Source organism: Nannospalax galili, unplaced genomic scaffold, assembly GCF_000622305.1.
Source record: "Nannospalax galili isolate Female #2095 unplaced genomic scaffold, S.galili_v1.0 scaffold107, whole genome shotgun sequence".
Taxonomy (NCBI): Eukaryota; Metazoa; Chordata; class Mammalia; order Rodentia; family Spalacidae; genus Nannospalax; species Nannospalax galili.
Window position 1 is genome coordinate 3,005,158 of NW_008358490.1, and position 18,975 is coordinate 3,024,132.

General features: G+C 39.1%; 1 protein-coding gene across 3 annotated transcripts in view; it reads left to right on the top strand.

The window, feature by feature from the left end:
- The window catches only part of Rps6ka5 (ribosomal protein S6 kinase A5), a 217,371-nt gene that overhangs the window by 170,461 nt on the left and 27,935 nt on the right, over nucleotides 1-18,975 (top strand). For all 3 annotated transcript variants that reach the window (XM_008821741.3, XM_029557966.1, XM_017795244.2), the window contains 2 exons: nucleotides 13,613-13,763; nucleotides 18,385-18,546. In XM_008821741.3, the coding sequence (XP_008819963.1) occupies nucleotides 13,613-13,763; nucleotides 18,385-18,546 (313 nt within the window). The remainder of the gene's footprint in view (nucleotides 1-13,612; nucleotides 13,764-18,384; nucleotides 18,547-18,975) is intronic.

An 18,975-nucleotide genomic window follows, 5' to 3' on the forward strand; every position in this document is an offset into this window, starting at 1 on the left:
TTTGGTTTTGGAGTCAGGGTCTCTGTATAATAGCCCCAGCTGCTGACTGGAACTTGCTATATAGTCTGGGTTGGCCTTAATCTCACAGAGATCCACTGCTTTTGCTTCCCAATGTGCCACCATGCCTGGCACTAAATTTTTTTTTTAGGAAAATTTTTTGGAACAAAAAATGCTTCAAGTTTATAAGAAACCTTTGTCACCATCATCATGAAAATTTAGATCATGTTACAGTGTCCACCTGTGGTAGTGACAGGTGCAAAGCACAGTTTTAGCCTGAGAAAGTTAGATAGAAGCGCTTCTGATTGATTTCCGTCTTTCCAATTCCACATACATAAGCAACTTCTTTTTATAATTTCCCTTACCACTTTAGTTCTATGTGTCTGCAAAAGTATATTGCTTATGATAGCAGAAATATTCCAAACCATTTAACATTCACATTTAAATAGATTTTATTCCCTTGATAGCAACCATTTGGTATTCTGGTTCTAGAAAGTCAAAGAGCCTGAATCAGAATCTGTCCAAAATCATAAAACTAGAGCAAATGGACTTTCAGGAATTTAAATCACATTCCTTCCCTTTAATCAATTATCTATTGATTATAAAATTGTCTATTTTGTCATGTTAGCTATTTTTTTGAAATTTGGTATTAAACTGTGATTGTAGTGAATTTTGGTGATTGAAATATGCAAACAGTATAATAGCTCTACATTACCTTTTCCTTTCAGGATAATTATTCTGATATTTTTTTTTTTTGGTCTTTTTGAGACAGGGTCTCCCTGTGGCCCCAGCTGGCCTGGAGCTCCTGTGGACCAGGCTGGCTTTGAACTCACAGAGATCCACCTGCCTGGGATTAAAGGCGTGTATCACCACTCCTGGTCCTCATTATCTTGTTTATAAACTGTTTTAATTAGTGAAGGCCTTTTCTGTTTTAATTCTTCCATTACTTAATTATTGTGATCTTCCATGAACTCAGCATGCTACCTGTACTTTTTTATTTGACATACCTCAAAATAATATGTTTGTCCATGTAATCTGCTTGCTAGTATTGTCTATAGGTAGTCTAATATAAGATTAAAACTGTTTCACTGGCATATCAAATTTCAAAACATAGCAAAAACTTCAAATGAGAAGAAAATCTAAGAGTCCAGCCATCTTCCCAAAGTTAGACTCTCTTCCTGGGAATAGGAAAGTCCCTAAGAGTCCCATACTGTCATTGAAATGATGGCACTGTGAAAAGGGCATTTTCATGGATGCTGTGCTTCATATTGGTTAGACTCAGTTATATCCAGTTTCCCTTCTTAAAGCAGGCCAAAATTGTCTTCCTTGTTAATTTTGGTCCTGTGCTATCAAGAATGTAGAATAATTTTGTTGATTCTTTCCAGACATTGAGGGAAGCAAGCATTGGGAATAATTTAGTAACCTGGGACTTTATTTGGTTTGGGCTATATATACACCCTTCTTTTCTCAAGTAATGCACTTGGCATCCTGACACCCTTATCTACACATTGTGTGTATCCATTCCACTCTCTGAAGAATGAAGTTTCTCCCCTATTTGACCATCAAATGTGGACAGTTTCTGTTCATACGTATGCCCAGCATACACCCTGGTCCCAAGGTAAGAGGGCCCCTCTGGCCTGAACTAGTTTGGGGTACATGTGCAATAAAGCAAAACTATGTCATAAAATGACCTTTTAGAGAGAATCCCCTATTTACCATCTTAAGCCTGCACATAACTGGGTGTACATATGATTAAAATCAGTTGCATTATGGAACATGTGGAATAGAAAAATTATTATATGTCCTAGTCTATCAATCAAAACAGAGAGCTATTCTCACTATGCCCTGTTAGTAACTAAACCGCTCCTTTTGAATTCTGTATAATGAAACCCCAAACAATAATCAGAGCCCTTGAGTATCCTCACTCTTGCGGCCTGCTACTGCTCTCTTGCAGTATATTCTGACCTATTCCATAGCTTTGCTTTGAATAAATATTCCTTCTTACTTTCTCAATCTTTGTGGGCGTTTATTTCAATCTCTTGAATTCTCAAGAGCCCGAGAATCTGGAAACACCTGGCTTAGACCCTGTCCCCCAGTAGCAACATTGCTGAAGGTATTTGAAGACAGTTTCATGTAGAATAAACCTTTTCAGTTCTGTTAACTGTTCGTGTGAAATCATTTCAGATTCCTCACATGCTGGTACAATTTTGTACAGATGTAAACTTGTTACTAGTATAGACTTGAATGATTGCTGCTTAGCATTTGTGTGCACTTTTTTTCTTTATTCGTGTCTGTAACATGGGCTTTTCTTATATGTCTTCCCACTAGCTTTTATTGTCTATGTAGAACTTTGTCTTTCAAAGTATCTGTTACCACTGCACAGAAAGATACTAAAGACTCCTCAGTTATTCTACTTGCTCCTGCAATAAGGATCTCTTTTCTTGGCTGCAGCTTTGAAAACCATGGTAACTGAATTATCTTCTCACCTGAGTGTCAAAACATAAAAGTTTATTTCTTTCTCTTCCATAATCTCTGACAACCTGTTTCTTTGTCTAACTTCCTCTGCCTTTGAAATGAAGACTATATTTTCCATAAGGTGTTTATTTTGTATTTCATTCTTCTTCAGTAAAATGTTCTGTATGTTTCATTGTATTATAGATGTTACACATATATACACTTAAGTGTACATATATAAATATATATCATTAAGTACTTAAGCCTAAGTATTGTCAAAATCTAGGTAGCCCTCCATATCTGAAGGTTCCCCATCCTTATGTTTAGCTAGCCATACATCAAAATTTGAATAAAATGTGTTCCAGAAAGCAAAACTTGAATTTACTGCACACAAAGCACTATGCTGAATCTACATGAATATATGATATGTAGGCATACTTTGCCTTAGCCCCTTGCCTTTACTGTGTCCTCAGTCTTTCTCTCTCATTGTTTGATCATTGCCCACCTCAAGTCTTATTCATCTACTATGTAATTAGGCCCGCAGTGGATGCATCAGAAGTGAACAAGTTCATATTTTTTTCTTGTAGTTATCTCTTAAACAATACAATCTAGTAATGATTTACACAGCATACATACTATTATGTTAGATATTAGAAATAACCTGGAATTTTAAGTGTATGGGAGAATGTGAATGGGTTATATATAAATACCATGTCACTTCATATAAGGAACTTGAGCATTCTGAGACTTTGATGTCCCTGGGCATCCTGAAACCAACCCTCTGCTGATACCAATGGATAGCTATGATGATATTAAACAGAGATCTAGGTAGTACTGTCTAGTAGTGGTCAGCAGATTATAACTTCAGGCAAGAGTCATTAAAACTTGTTTTGTTTTTGTTATTGTTTGTTTTATTTTTGGTTTGGTTTTGGTGGGGGTTGGGAATTAAGAACTAAGAATGTTCTACATTCTTTTAGAAAATCAAAAGAAGAATAAACAATGTGAGAATTAATAAAATTTCACTGTCCATAATCATAGGTTTTTGTTTGTTTCTTGTTTTTTTGAGACAGGCTCTCACTATGTAGACCAGGTTGGCTTCAAACTCACAGAGACACGCCTGCCTCTGCTTCCTGAGAGCTGAGATTAAAAGCATGCATCGCCTCACCTGACCCAATGAAGTTTTATTATAACATGGCCATGCTTGTTCATTAATGTATTTTCTGACAGCTTTCGTACAACAGCAGCAGAGTTGAATAACATATACATATATATATATATGCGCCTAAAATACTTTACTGTCTGGCTCTGACAATATTCTGTTGTCCATTGACAACAAATCACCCCCAAACTTAACACAATATACATTTTTTTATCTTACAGTTTCTAGATTGGGAATCTGAGCACAGTTTAGGTATGTGCTCTACTTCAAGGTCTCTCACAGGCTGTGAGCAGAGTCTTGGGTACTTATCCTAAGGCTCAGTAAGGAAAGGATCTTGGGTAGGCTGTACTTATCCTAAGGCTCAGTCAGGAAAGGATCTGTTTGCAAGCTTTATGGTTGTGACAAGACTCAGTTCCTTGGGGGCTGTTGGACTAACAGCCTAAGTTCCTTGCTGGCTGGTAGCTAATGACTACCCTCATTTCCTTATCATGTGTGCTAGCCTAATATGGCAGCTTACTTCATCTAAGCATGTGAGCTAGAAAGACAAAGAATGTGCTAGAATCATGGGATGTTCTGTAAACTTATCAGGAAAATGACAGCCTGTTTTCTTTACTATGTGATACTTGTTAAAAGAAAGGCATTTAGTCTACTGCATATATAAGGGGCTATGAATACAAAAATAACAATGACTGCTAGGGACCATCTACATTTAAAGTCTTATTTGGCATTGGTCCATTATGAAAAAGACTATCAATTCCTGGTTTAGGTAATTAATTATTGTCCTGCCAGGAACCCTTTCTTTTAAGATAGTCTTTTTAATATAGTGATTTTGTGTTCCTTGTTAATATTCTTCTGAATAAAAAGACTGTAAATCTGTTGGGGGTTTTTGTATTTTCTCCAGGTTGATTTCTTAGTTATCATCTCAAATTCATTTGTGTCTTAACATTTTTTCCAGTTATAATTAATTACAAGTATCTTTTTGGTTTAAGAGTAGATAAACATATTTTTCTTGGTTTTCCTATCTTCTCAAGTCTTTATGATAAGATTCTTTATAAAAAAAATTCTAATGTGTATGACTGTATTGCCTGCATGAATCTAAGTGCACCCATGTCATGCAGTATCTGTGGAGATACAGAAGAAGGTGTTGGATTTCCCTGGAACTAGCTTTACAGACGGTTATTAGCTGCCATGTGGGTACTGGGAATTGAACCCAGGTCCTTTGCAAGACCAACCAGTGCTCTTAACCGCCGAACCATCTCTCCAGACCTGTATGATAAGATTCTTTATTGGCTTATGGTATAAGGTCTTTGATTCTGAGTTTGCTGTTGGTTTTTTCTTTTCTTCCTCAGTGTAGATAATGTCAGCTTCTCTGCTTCCTGGAGTATTTGGCTAGTTACCCAAAGTACATTAACATTTGCCATCCTCACTCTTCATCTACACATCTGGCACAGTCACAGCAGCTTCATACTGAAGTCTGGGAGCAGGAGGGGGACAGAGTAATACAAAGTGATCCTTCTCTTAGCACACATATTACTCAGGATGGTGTCTTTCTTCCTACACCATCCTTTTTATCTTTTTGTTCCTGCTTCACCTGCATAACACATAGGGTTAGGAACAAATCTTACTGTGGTATTAATTGCTCTGAGGCACTCCTTCAGTGTGTGGGCTATGGGGCATCTGTACCTCTAAATAAAACTTCAGGATTATCTGGGTTCTGTACCTTCTTCTGTCATTGTCATTTCACTCCTGTTAGGGAAAGGTGCTCTAAGAGCATTGAGACAGTGAGTAGGAAGTAAGAGCTTCAGGAGTATTTTCTCAGCCTCAGAAAAGCATAGGAAGAGTTCAGGGAAGAAATGCACCAATAAAAGCCACAGGAAATGCAGTGAGAACCTAGTTTTCACCTAAATTGTACCCATCTCAGATTCAGATACATCTGATAAACCAGACCCACCAGTGATCTAACTGTGAGAGTCTAAGAGGAGCCCAGGCACTCCAGCTTGGTGTGCTAAGGAAGCCGAGCAGTAAATATTACATATTTATCACTTTTAGAAGATTGCAGGGGGGTAATCCTCTTTTCAGCACAGTTCTGCCAGACATGCATACATCCTTGGTTCTCCTAAATGTAAGGAAACAGGTTTCTCTGTGATTACCAGAAGCAGTGGCAGAAGTAGGTACCTGTGAGAGGGTTTCCCAGATAGTAGGGTGAGAGACATAGGCAGCATGCTGAATACAAGAAGAAAGCAAAGCACGGCATGTAAAAGTAGAAAAGGAATATAGCCACAGTCCACTTCCTCACAGGGATATGGGCTGAAAATGTGTAGTCATGGAGCATCATGGAATGCACTTTGACTGACCAAAATGACTATATTGTCACTAGGCAGTATAATCTTTTGGAATGATTGTCATATATGTGATGGCTTCCTGGGAAGCTGACTGACGCATTGTTATAAAGTACATGACTGTATTTATAACTCCTGCTTGAGGGGCCCTCAGGAGTTACTAGATGACTTTGAGGGCAGGCACAGATCCTACAAAAGCAAATGAAGCTACTAGAGAAGTTTTGCTCTTAGTGAGTAAACAAGTTAGAGGGACCAAGAAAAGGCTCCTTAATACGCAAAGGGAAGTGATGACCTGGAACATTCGATTTCCCCTTTGTAGCCAGTCCCATGGCTGAGAAAAGGCACCCTAAGGAGTGCCTTTTAACAGTCTTGGTTACCAGGGGGGCACTGCATGCCAATGTCTGAGCTGAGAAATTACCTACATTTTACCTGGGTAAATCTCACAACCCTGACAAGCAGGCAGCAGCATCTGCTGTTGCACAGATGAAGAAACAGGTACATTTGGGCCAGGAACTCAGAATTGCTCTGACTTTGGGCTGGGGTCAAATACGTAGTGACTGGGAAGTTGCTTCATACTGTCTCATGGGGAGCACATATATCCTTGTTGCTGTTTTCTTTCCTGGTCTGGCAGATGCTTATTTCTGGGGGGTTTTTTTGTTTGTTTGTTTTTTAAGGAGGCATAATAATGGCCAGAAACAATAGGAGAATAGATTCCTTTAACCAGTAGAGTATTTGCTGAGTAGTTCTTTACTCCTAAGGAGAAAGAGAAATGTAAAGGCCTAGTCCTTGTCCTAAGTAAATTTATATAGTGTGTGGGAAGATACGGAAGAAGTAACACAAAAATTTGTATCAGAAGTTTTGACAAATGTATGAGTGGTTAGAATGCTCTGGAATTACAAAGGAGGTGTGGTTCCTTGGAGACCAGGTTGTCAGGAAGGTATTCATAATGGAGCCGCAGCATAGGCTGTGCCTGAGGGGGAAAGAGAATGTCTTACAGATGGTGACAACTGTATACAGTAGCACCTTAGGGCCTGTGCACAGAAAGTTTTGGATTCCCTTGTTACAGTATGTTCTCTTAGTCGCTTCTGTGAAATGAAGTTCATTTTATTCCTATTCTAAAAGTAATGTTCATAATAATTTAATACCTGCACAAGAGAAAGCCATCAGTAATGACACCTGGAGCTGGGCATAGGGGTACACGCCTGTGTTCCCAGAACTTTAGACATGGAACTAAGAGGCTCAGGAATTCAAGATCATCCTCAGCTACATTGCCTGTTTGGGGCTAGCCTGGGCTACATGAGATTAGACCCTGGTTCCAAAACAAACAACAAGCTGGGCATGGTAGTGCACACCTTTGAGCCCAGCACTCAGGAGGCAGAGGCAGGTGAATCTCTGTGAGTTCAAGGGCAGCCTGGTCTACAGAGTGAGTTCTAGGCCAGTTGGGGCTACAGGGAGACCCTGTCTCAAAAAGACCAAACAGACAACAAAAATAACTGTCCAAAACAAACAGGATTTTTTTTCTTTTCTTTTTAAAAATATTTTTATTTTCTTTGAGAATTTCATACAATGCATTTTGATCTTATTCACCCCTACTACTCCCCCTAACTCCTCTCAGATCTGCCCCCTTTATTCTTTTTTGATAACCTACGAAGTCTAATTTGTGCTGTCCATATACTGATCCACTGGAGTCTACCAACCTACCAGGGATCACACCCTTAAAGAAAACAGACTTTTTTTTCCCAGAAGCCATCAACTGTCAATAGCTCCTCTGAGGTGGGGGATTATGAGTTCTTCCCAAAAAGGGAATATTCTGATAGATCTCTTTTTAGACTTTTTCATTTATATGGTGTTTTACTCAGACTAGAAATAAATTTCTGTATTCTGTTTTTGCCTAAATTTTATCATAAGCATTCTCCAATTACAAGTTCTTTGTAAACATAAAAATTTCAGTGGCTGTATAATGTACTGTTGAGTGAATACCCTGAAATATGCTATAACCTAGCATTAGGCAAAAATTGAGAGTACAGTTTGTGGAAAGCTCTTTTAAAAAAAATACTTTATTATTTTTATGTGCATGAGTGTATTGCGTGCATGTAGGTAAGTGCACCCATGTCATGAAATGCCAGTGGAGATCAGAAGAGGGGTCAGATCCCCTGGAACTGGAGTTATAGATGGTTGTTAGCCACTATGTGAGTGCTGGGAATCGAGCCCAGGTTCTCTGCAAGGGTAGCCAGTGCTCTTAACCACTGGGCCATCTCTCCAGCCCCAGAAAGCTCTTTCTAACTCAGGTGACATATAAGTAATCCTGTGATTCTGGGCCCATGTGGAAACCAGAATGTAAGTCAACCCCATTAAGTCATGAAATGGAAAGATGGTTAAGTTCAGTGGAAGATAGATAGAAATAAACAAACCATGTGTCATGGTTCAAATAAGAAGTGTCCCCCACAGGCTCAGCTGTTGAAAACTTGGTGTCTAGTGGTGGTGCTATTTTGGGAGATGTTAGAAACTTTAGAAGATAGGGCCTAGTTGGAGGAAGTGAGCCATTAAGGCATGCCTTTAACAGTTACCACTTGTCCTGGCCCCTCCTCCTATTTCTGCTTGCCAGCCCCCATAAATGGGCAGCTTTGCGCCAGTCCATGTTTCCCAACATGATGTCTTAAGCCTCACATCAGGCCCACAGCAATGAAGCCAGCCAACTGGAAACTAAAACCTCAAACTATAAACCAAAATAAACCCTTAAGTTGTTTCTGTCAGGTTTTGTTTTGTTTCATTTCATTTTTTGTCACACCAGTAAAGTCTGATTAGCACACTTTAAATAATGTATTCCTGAAGCTGGGGACTGAGGTGGGTCCCGTATCCCCAGCCTGTCATTCCTGCCTCATCCCCTTCCCACCACACCCCAGGCTCTGTGAAGTGCAGTTCATCTTCTCCACCCAAGACCATCAGCAGAGTGGGGTCTCCCTGCCCTCCCAGCCCCCCAACCCACCCCTTTCCAGCAAAAATCCAGCTCCAACTGACTCTCGTCTTGGGAGGCCACCGAAGACTACTTTAAATAGAAAAAAAGAAGTTGAATAATAAAATCAGGAGTCAAAATCAAAAAAAAAAAAAAAAAAAAGAAAGAAAGAACGCATGCCATCTGCAAATAAGTGAATAAGTTATTTTGTAGGCTTTTTATTGAAAGTGTGAGAAAAAGGATCTGGAGTGGGCAAGAAAATGGAATGCAACTAGGCAATTGCTTGTTCATTAAATATTTGCTGAGAATTTAAATATTTTATTATTTTTATGTGTATGAGTGTATTGCCTACATGTGAGTGTACCCGTATTGTGTGACGCCGCGGAAGTCAGAAGAGGGCTTCGGTTCCCCTGGAACTGGAGCCAAGGTTGGCTCGCAGCCTCCATGTGGGTGCTGGGAATCGAACCCAGGTCCTCTGCAAGGACAGTCAGCGCTCCCTACTGCTGAGCCATCTCTCCAGCCCCTGAGAATTTATGCTACACAATGTTCTAGACCCTGTGAATAAAACAGTGAACAAAGCATAGAGAATCTTTATTCCCTGGAGCTTATATTCTAGTTGGGATAGGGAAATAGCTGACAAATAGGAAAAAAGGGAAAGAACTAATTTTGATTGAGTGGCTAGAAAGTCTTCTCTGGGAAGGTTGCAACTAAGCAAAGACCTTACTGGTGTAAAGAAGTGAGCGTTGCCCATTCTTGCTAGTACAGCTGTGTTAAAGGTCAGTGATCCTTAAAACTATTCTTTATTGCATAGTTCAGTGAATATACAAAACATATGTTCCAAGTTTCATAGATTCACTTTTTCTAAAACAATGAAAAATTTCTGACATTTGTCATAGTGGGCACCCATATACTCACTGCCAGAATGAACCATGAATGTTTCACCATTTATGGTGGTTAATATCCATTGTGAACTTGATGGGCTTTAAAATCACCATGGAAACAATTCCCTCAGCAGGTCTGTGAGGGGTTCTCTGGATAGGTTAATTGAAGTGGGAAGATCCACTCTGAATGTGTTCAGTATCATTTGGTGGGCTGGGGTAGAGGACGCATATAAATGAGAAAGGAACCAAGCACCAGCATTCATCTCTACTTCCTGACTATACATGATGTAACCAGAAACTTCATGCTCTACTGCCATTCCTTCCCCACTAGGATGTACTTCCCTTCCCCAATTCCTCAAACTCAGTAAGCCAAAATAAACCCTTCTGCTCTTAAGTTACTTTGGCCAGGTATTTTGTTGAAACAAGAGGTGATTAATAACTACACCATCCTTGCTTATTGCCTTTCTGCCTTCCTGCCCATCCCTCTCCCATCTTGGATTTAATTTTAGCCTTCATGTCCTTACTCTTCATTTTGGTCAATTTTTTTATTTCTGGCATTTATGAAAGAAACCTTTCTTCCACTACAAAACAAGGATAGCAGTAGCAGTCTTTGATAGGATTTGTAGCATGGATTAGGTATAAATGTGAAGTGTTGAATGTGGCACATCAGCTCAGAGCTTCCTGTGATTTTCCAGAGTACTTTAAGGTTTATTTGAGTCCTACCTAATTACAGTTCATTTCTAGAGTTTCCCAGACCCATTTTGAAGCAAGAAAAAAATTAACTTGGTTATTACCCCTTCAAAAATCAAGCACATTAGAGGAGGCGAAGTGGCAGCAGTTGCTGAAAAGTGTCTCCTCCTCTTTGTGTGGGATGTTCTAGTGTTGTTAGGGCAGATGTCCTCACTTCTACCTGTGTAGTGCCTACTCTACAGAGCCAACAGTGACCTGGGCTTTAGATGGATGGGTACACTCATATGCCACAATGGGCTGGAATCTGGTATTAATGTTACATAGCTCTATAGAAGGATACAGAAGAGGAAACATGATATTTTGTCAGCAGACAACAAGAAATTCCCCAGGGACCCTTTTGCCTACCTAGACATAGGTGTGCAGCCCCCGATGACACACTCGGCCATTACTGAGACCATCCAGCAGCTGTGGGCTACCCAAGTATGGGAAGCTCAGCACAGCACTTGTCATAACAGCCCATTGCATAGCGTCCAAGTCCCACGGACAACCCCATAGGTGGAAGAGTGACACAGAAGCTTGAGTTTTCTGAAAATGTTTTATACAGTCCTAGATGAGAACCTCCTCATCGGCCTCCAGCCTGCTCAGCTCTCAGTGTGGTGTAGTTCTCTTCTGGGGGAACTGTCTTGTGGTCAGACCAGCTGCCCCGTTACTTTTCTGCTGGGTACGTAGTAGGTAGACTTCCAACAAGCCTTGCAACCCTTCTAAGACTTTAAGACTCTTAAGATGATTTTGCATAGAAACCCAAGACGAATTCAGCCACTGCATATTTCTCTATCCTGATGTGACAATGGCAGACGTCATCCACAGTACATTTACTCGTACCCTCATCTTTACACAAGGAATCCTTTCCTGTAAAAGTACAGTAAAGGTGTAGAAAGAGAAAAGGCTGTTTGATTTTTCCCTGAGAAAGAAGATTCTTGGTTTCCTTCTCAAGTAGCGTAGGTCTAGTCTGAGGAGAGGCCTGTCTCTGTTAGTGCTAAAAACCCTGTGAGCACTAAGCAATAGGAAACTATTAAATAACAAGAGAGGAATTACTTATTTATTTCCATGTTCTACCAGTCTCCTCATTGGTTCCAAGAATAGAGTGTTGGAAGTAGAATTAACTTTGATATTAGCATCATTGCTCTAACTTTCTGTCAAAGTTTATAGTTCCCGTATCATCTCATGATTCTCAATGGCTATATGATAAAGCTTTATGTCTGTTTGCTTGATGGTCACTTTAGAATGAGGGATTATAATGGCAGTTCACAGTTATTAAGCATTTCTTTCATGCTATGTATGTATTGCGTTAGGCACTATACATGTCTTTAATTTATAATATTCATTTTAGGTAGATACTATTGTTACTCTCATTTTATAGGTCAGAAAACTGAAGCACACAGTCAAAAAGGAACAGAACCAACATTTAACATCATCTGGCTTCAGAATGTATGGTCTTACCATATTATAGTGTCATGCACTTATTTCCTAACTTTTTTTTTCCTACAGGGTTTTTGGTTTTTTTGTTTGTGTTTATGGTGCTGAGAATTAAAACTAGAGATTCAGATATTCTAACCAAGTGGTCTCTCATTGAGTGTGTCCCTTGCTATGTATAGTAATTAACATGTACAATACAGAATCATGTTGTAAACTAATGAAGTGACTGTTCATCTTCTTACATAGCTATGTTGATGTGTTCAATTACAAGTGATCTCTCTCATTTTTTTCATTAAATTATTGATCTGACACTTAAGAGAGTAAAGGGTATTCTTGTATTGAGTTTTTTTTCTGGTGACTATAAAATACATTTATCATCAACAAACTTGGTGGTCTTTTTTTTTTTTTTTTTTTTTTTTTTTTTAAAAAAAAAAAAAAAAAAAAAAAAAGAGGACGATAAATCTTTCACTGTGATATATCAAAATAAGAACTCCCAGAGATCCGCCTGCCTCTGCCTCCCGAGTGCTGGGATTAAAGGCATGTGCCACCACGCCTGGCAGTAGTCTTATTTTTTATATTTCCCATAATAAATGCATTTTCCTCTGCTCTTAGTTCCACCTCCCTCACAGAGCTTGCTTGTATGTGTTGTAGTAGCAAGTGACAAAGCTTATGCTTACACCCCATGAGAAAGCCAGGCTCTAGTTGCAGGTACCAAGTTAGCCCCTATTCACAGGGTTCTGTCCTGGTTGACCTCCCTTCTCACTCCCTTTGGATCTTACGGTTGCTGGCTCACTAAGAAGAAGTAAAGATTGGAAAGATTATAGCTATCTTTGGTCATGTTAAATCTGAGTGTTGTATTTACTTACCTGAAGTTATTAAGAGTTGCTTATAGGGCTGGAGAGATGGCTCAGTGGTTAAGAGCACTGACTGCTCTTGCAGAGAACCCAGAGGACCTGGGTTCAATTCCCAGCACCCACATGGGGACTATGAACCGTCCTTAACTCCAGTTCCAGGGGACTCCGAAGCCCTCTTCCTACCTCAGCAGCATTGCACGACACGGGTGCACTCACATACATGCAGGCAATACACTTATACACATAAAAATAAAAATAATAAATTTAAAAATTGCTTATATTGTAAAGTCCTTAATCAGAGAATCATTCTAACTTATACGTGGGAGATCAGATCTAGCCCAAAGTCCCCTCCACCTTTTTTTTTCTTTTGCTGGTGAAATATTTGAGATTATAGCCTCCTATTGGGATTGACGTACACTGAAAAATAATCCAATGAATTTTTTTATTCCTGCTCATTTGAATGTCAAAATTTGGTTTCATGATATTTCATCTTTTCTTTTTTTACATTTATTTATTTTCAGGAGGGCAGTTGCATTCATGCCATGGTATGCATGTGGAGGTCAAAGGACAGTTTGTGGGAGTTGATTCTCTCCTTCCACCATCTCAGTTCTGGGATTGAACTCAGGTTGCCAGGCTTGGTGGCAAGTGCCTTTATTCTCTGAACCATCTTGATAGCCCCCATCTCAAATATTTTTCTCTCACATGTGTTTCAATTTCAAAATGCTTCACTATACTTGCTTTCACTAAAAATGTAATTGCTGTAACTTTATCTTCTGGTTATTTTAACAGTAAATTTGATCTTCCCACAGGAGAATATTAAAAAGTGAACCTCCATATCCCCAGGAAATGAGTGCCCTAGCTAAAGACCTAATCCAGCGTCTTTTGATGAAAGATCCCAAGAAGAGATTGGGATGTGGCCCACGAGATGCTGATGAAATCAAAGAACATCTCTTTTTTCAGGTGAAATTTGGGTGTTTGGCATTCTTGGGAGATGAGTGAACATAATCCCTCTTGGGGCCATTTTCACTTGGATTTCCTCTCCCCCTGCTTTATGACAAATACCCTGTAGGAAGGACCAGACGTATGCTTGTATAGTCCTAAATTGTTTCCCCCCCTAAAGCAGTGGGAGTATAGAAGACCATCATAGCATTACATTTTCTCCATGCTGATGTTCAACCTTTTGACACTGAGACAGAATATTGTTACTTACAGAATTCATGCTTGAAAGCCATAGAATCAAAATACCAGAATTGCTACAAAGAAATCATGTTTTAAGGTAGTTAATGATTTTGTGTGGGGCCACATTCATGGATGGCATGTGACCTGCAGTGTGGGCACAACAGTTTTTGCATAGTAGGCTGTGGTTGTGACTTTGGGAATATGCATATGGACTAAGGAGACTATATATTCCTTGAGTATCTCTCAGAACAAGAGCTATAACTGACACCATGTCTTGTTTTCAGATAGTAATTGGTAATTTCAACTCTTCTGTTCCCAAGAGAAATCTTAGAAAATTCTAAACCTACCTGTTTCTCAGTTACATGTCTGTGACATGTAGTTTTCCTTTTTTCTGCCTTGCTCCTATGATAGTGCTTTTCTTCTGAAAAAGCTTAAGACATGATTCTACTGAGCACCAACACATCTGCCCAAGTCAGTTTCCTCAGTTTGTTCTAAGTAAAGGCCAAAGAATTATAAATAATTGGAAAAAAATTTACTGAGCTGGCTAGTTATTTCTGTCTAAATAGTAAAACCTGGGATAGCATGCATGACCTTTATTTCTAAAATTCTAAACATATATGACTTTTAAATGATTTCACTTATCAACAAGCATGATCTAAATATTTAATATCTGGAGGAGTCATCCCAAATTTTATGTTTTTATTCTTTAAGCTTTTGTATTATCACCAAAACACATGACCAGAGTTTAGTAATCAAAGAAGAAACTGTTAAGTAAACTTCCATATTGTTATCTATTGATTTTTTTTTTTTTTGGTTTTTTGGTTTTGTTTTTTTTTTCCTTTTTTTGTTATCTATTGATTTTTTTTTTTTTTGGTTTTTTGGTTTTGTTTTTTTTTTCCTTTTTTTGTTATCTATTGATTTTTAAATAGGAAAAAGTGAGACTGGGGTATAGCTTAGTGGTAGAGCATTTGCCTAACATGTCTGAGTTTCATCCTCTGCAGTAGTAGGGGGTGGGGGGATGCTTATTGAAAATAAGATCTCTCAAGCTGGGTGTGGTAGTGCACACCTTTAATCCCAGCACTTGGGAGGCAGCGGCAGGTGGATCTCTGTGAGTTCAAGGCCAGTCTGGTCTACAGTAGTGAGTTCCAGGACAGCTGGGGCTGGTGCACCCGTATCGTGCAATAAGACAAAAAAAAGAAAAGAAGGTCTCTTTATTTCTCTGCTTGAAAAAGAGCATCTTTATTTTAGTCTCAGTGTAATCCAGTTTTTAAAATTTTTATTTTTTTTTTTATGTGTATGAGTGTATTGCCTGCATGTATGTGAGTGCACCCGTATCGTGCAATGCTGTGGAGGTCAGAAGAGGGCTTCGGATTCCCCTGGAACTGGAGTTAAGGATGGTTCCTAGCTGCAGTGTGGGTGCTGGGAATCGAACCCAGGTCCTCGGTAAGAGCAGTTAGTGCTCTTAACCACTGAGCCATCTCTCCACCCCAATGTATTCCATTTTTTAAACATTACTGTAAAACTTAAAAGAGTTGAGTGATAAATACATTTAGAATACAATGAACCCGGTATTGTGCATTGCATAAATTCATATGGCTGAGAAAGGTTAGTATTTAAACGACCATTATATCTTGTTCATAAGTTTGGCTCAAAAATTAACAAGTAAGCCAGGCGTCCTGGCTAATGCCTTTAATCCCAGCGCTTGGGAGGCAGAGGCAGGTGGATTTTTGTGACTTCGAGGCCAGCCTGGTCTACATAGTGAGTTCCAGGACAGCCGCGGCTACAGAGAGACACTGTCTCAAAAAAGTCCAAAAAAAAAAAAATTAACAAGTAAAATTCAAGAAGTTATTTAAAAAAGAATGCCCCCTGTCGTATTTTTCTAAGACCTTTTCCTCCATTGTTTCCTGTGATTGTGAATATTACAATATGTCTTTGGTATTAGAGGTATTTCTCTTCTTGGTAGCTTGGAATAGCAGTCTAAATTTATGTAATTGATTTGGCCTTAAAATTATATAGACCAGAATTCAACTTATTAAAAGATCTACATGGTCCCTTTCTCCATAAAGGAGCAGAGGTGGGAAGAATCACAATAGCATTCAGTTTTCTACACATTAAACATTGTCCTGCTAATAACATATTTCTTTAAATTACCCATTTAGAAGTTTCTCATCTTTAAGATTTTTTTTATTATTTTAAATTTGTTTTTATTAAATTCTTTGTGTATTTCATACAGAGTATCTCAAACAATCTTAATCATCTTTATACCCCTGTGCCCACTGACACCCTCCCATAGCCTCCCCACAGGAGGCTATACTCTGTCATCCCTGATGAGGCCCACTGTGTCATCAAGTGTCCCCATTCCCTGGTGCACATCCATCCACTGAGGTCCATTTTTTAAGCATTTATTTACTGTGTGAGTATGTGTACCAGCTCATGCACCATGGTTCATGTATGGAGGTCAAAGGACAACCCAAGGAGGTTAGTTCTCTCCTTCCACCATGTGTGATCAGAGATCAAACTCAGGTCAACAGGCTTAGCAGCAAACACCTGCATCTGCTGAACCATCTCACCTACCCTAGAAATTTCTTTTAATGTATATTCAATAAGCCAAACACACAGCTATAATGGAAAACATTGCAGCCACTTAGAGGAATGAACACTAACTGGAAAGTGAACACTGTTCAAATCCTATGAACATACATACACTGTTCAAATTCTACCAGCTGGTATTTAAGTGAAAAGGTTAGTTCCTATTTCTGTGATCCAATTTCCTTCTGGCTCAAATAAAGAATATTAATTTATCTCTAAAACCAATTGTAAATGAAAAACTTGAATATCTGTAATTTAATTATTTCTGTTGCCATCACAAGAAAGCATAGTAAAAAACATTTTAGTTTTTATTTAAAAACAATTTGCAGCCGGGCATGGTGGCGCACGACTTTAATCCCAGCACTTGGGAGGCAGAGGCAGGTGGATCTCTGTGAGTTGGAGGCCAGCCTGGTCTCCATGGTGAATCCAAAACAGCTGGGGCTACAGGGAGACCCTGTCTCAAAAAGACCAAAAAAAAATTTTTTTTTAATTGGGGGCTAGAGAGATGACTCAGCAGTTAAGAGCACTGGCTGCTCTTACAAAAGACCGGGATTCAGTTCCTAGTACTCGAATAACAGCTCACAACTATCTCTAACTCCAGTTCCAGGGACTCAGATATCCTCTGTGGTCATTGTACATATGTGGTACACTTACATACATACAGGCAAAACATACTTACACCTAAAATTAAAAATAAGTATTTTTAAGAACCAATTTGCTGAATTCTATCAACCAAAAAGTGCAAGTTTTCATACTTTCCCATCACTGAAATCAATATCCATCATAAAATGTGAATCATCTTACTATTGCTATTGATAATGCTTTTCACTTTCTTGATGGTAGGTAGACTAATACCGTACTATCAATGGTGACATCTTATATTTGAAGACATGGTAATAAGAAATCTGTAAAATTCAATTCAGTAAGTATTATTTTTAATATTTTGAGGATATTTTAATTTGACACAAGGAGTGTAAGAAACAGCAGGGGATTGGGTTTGAATGATACAAAACCCATCAAAATTCAATTCAGTAAATATTTTTAATATTTCGAGGATATTTTAATTTGACTCAAGGAGTGTAAGAAAGCAGCAGGGGGTTGAATTTGAATAATACAAACCCATCTGTTTACTCAGATGGTATATGAGCGGGTAGACAAGAGGTTAGGATTATCATTTGAGGGAGCTAAGAGGCGATATCTAAACTATTTTAGTAGAGTTGAATGACAACTGCTCCTACCATAGCATCATTTAAACTTCAGATGTAAACAAACACTTGATTGTGGCGCTTTCACATTTTAATCTGTCTAGATGACCCAAAGGAAAACCAGTGCAAAAGGTGAATTCATTGAGTCCTAGAATTCACTGAGTCTAGAAAATAGAGTATTCCTACAGAGTTAACATCATATCCACAGACCATGTTAAAGCCCTTCATTGCAATATCTTGTGTTTCGAAGGGGGTTTCTTTCTTTTCTTTCTTTGTTTCAGCTCCTTTTGTCCAAGGCTAAGGACAAAAATAATTTTTTTCTGGTATATAAGGGTGAACCAGTGTGGCTTGGTGCCACCCAGAGGACACTGAAATTCCTGCTGTGGGGAAGCAGGAGGCTCACTTGGAGAGGCAGCCTTTGCTGGAGCTAAAAGCTGCAGTCTGAAAACAGGCTCCTCCTTGGAAAAAATCATATTTTTAATTCTTGCTTTAAAATATGCAGTTTTTATTTTTAGTTTCTCTTCCTATTAATTAAAATCCTAATCTCTTTGTTCATATTTTGACTTTGTTGATTTCTACTTTGTTCCAATCTTCCTTCTCTGCTTTAGAAAATAAATTGGGATGATTTAGCTGCCAAAAAAGTATCCGCACCATTTAAACCAGTGATCCGAGATGAATTGGATGTGAGTAACTTTGCTGAAGAGTTCACAGAAATGGACCCCACCTATTCTCCTGCAGCCCTGCCCCAGAGCTCTGAGAGGCTGTTTCAGGTAATCTTCCAGTATGCTAGATGTGCTTTAGAAGAAAAAGTCAGTTTTCCTCTAGTAAAGTAGTGTTGTTGATATCTTAAAATCAGGGTTCTTGTTGGGTGTGGTAGCGCACAGCTTTAGTCCCAGCACTTGGGAGGCAGAGGCAGGCCTCTGAGGGTTCGAGGCCAGTCTGGTCTCCACAGTGAATCCAGGCCAGCAGTGGCTACAGGGAAACCCTGTCACAAAAATACCAAAAAAAAAAAAAAATCAGTGTTCTCTAATCTCTATAAAAAATTACAGAGAGCCAGGCATGGTAGTACAAGTCTTTAATCCCAGCACTCAGGAGGCAGAGGCAGGCGGGTCTCTGTGAGGTCAACGCCAGCCTGGTCTGCATAGTGAGTTCCAGGACAGCTGGGGCTACAGGGAGACCCTGTTTCAAAAAGACAAAAA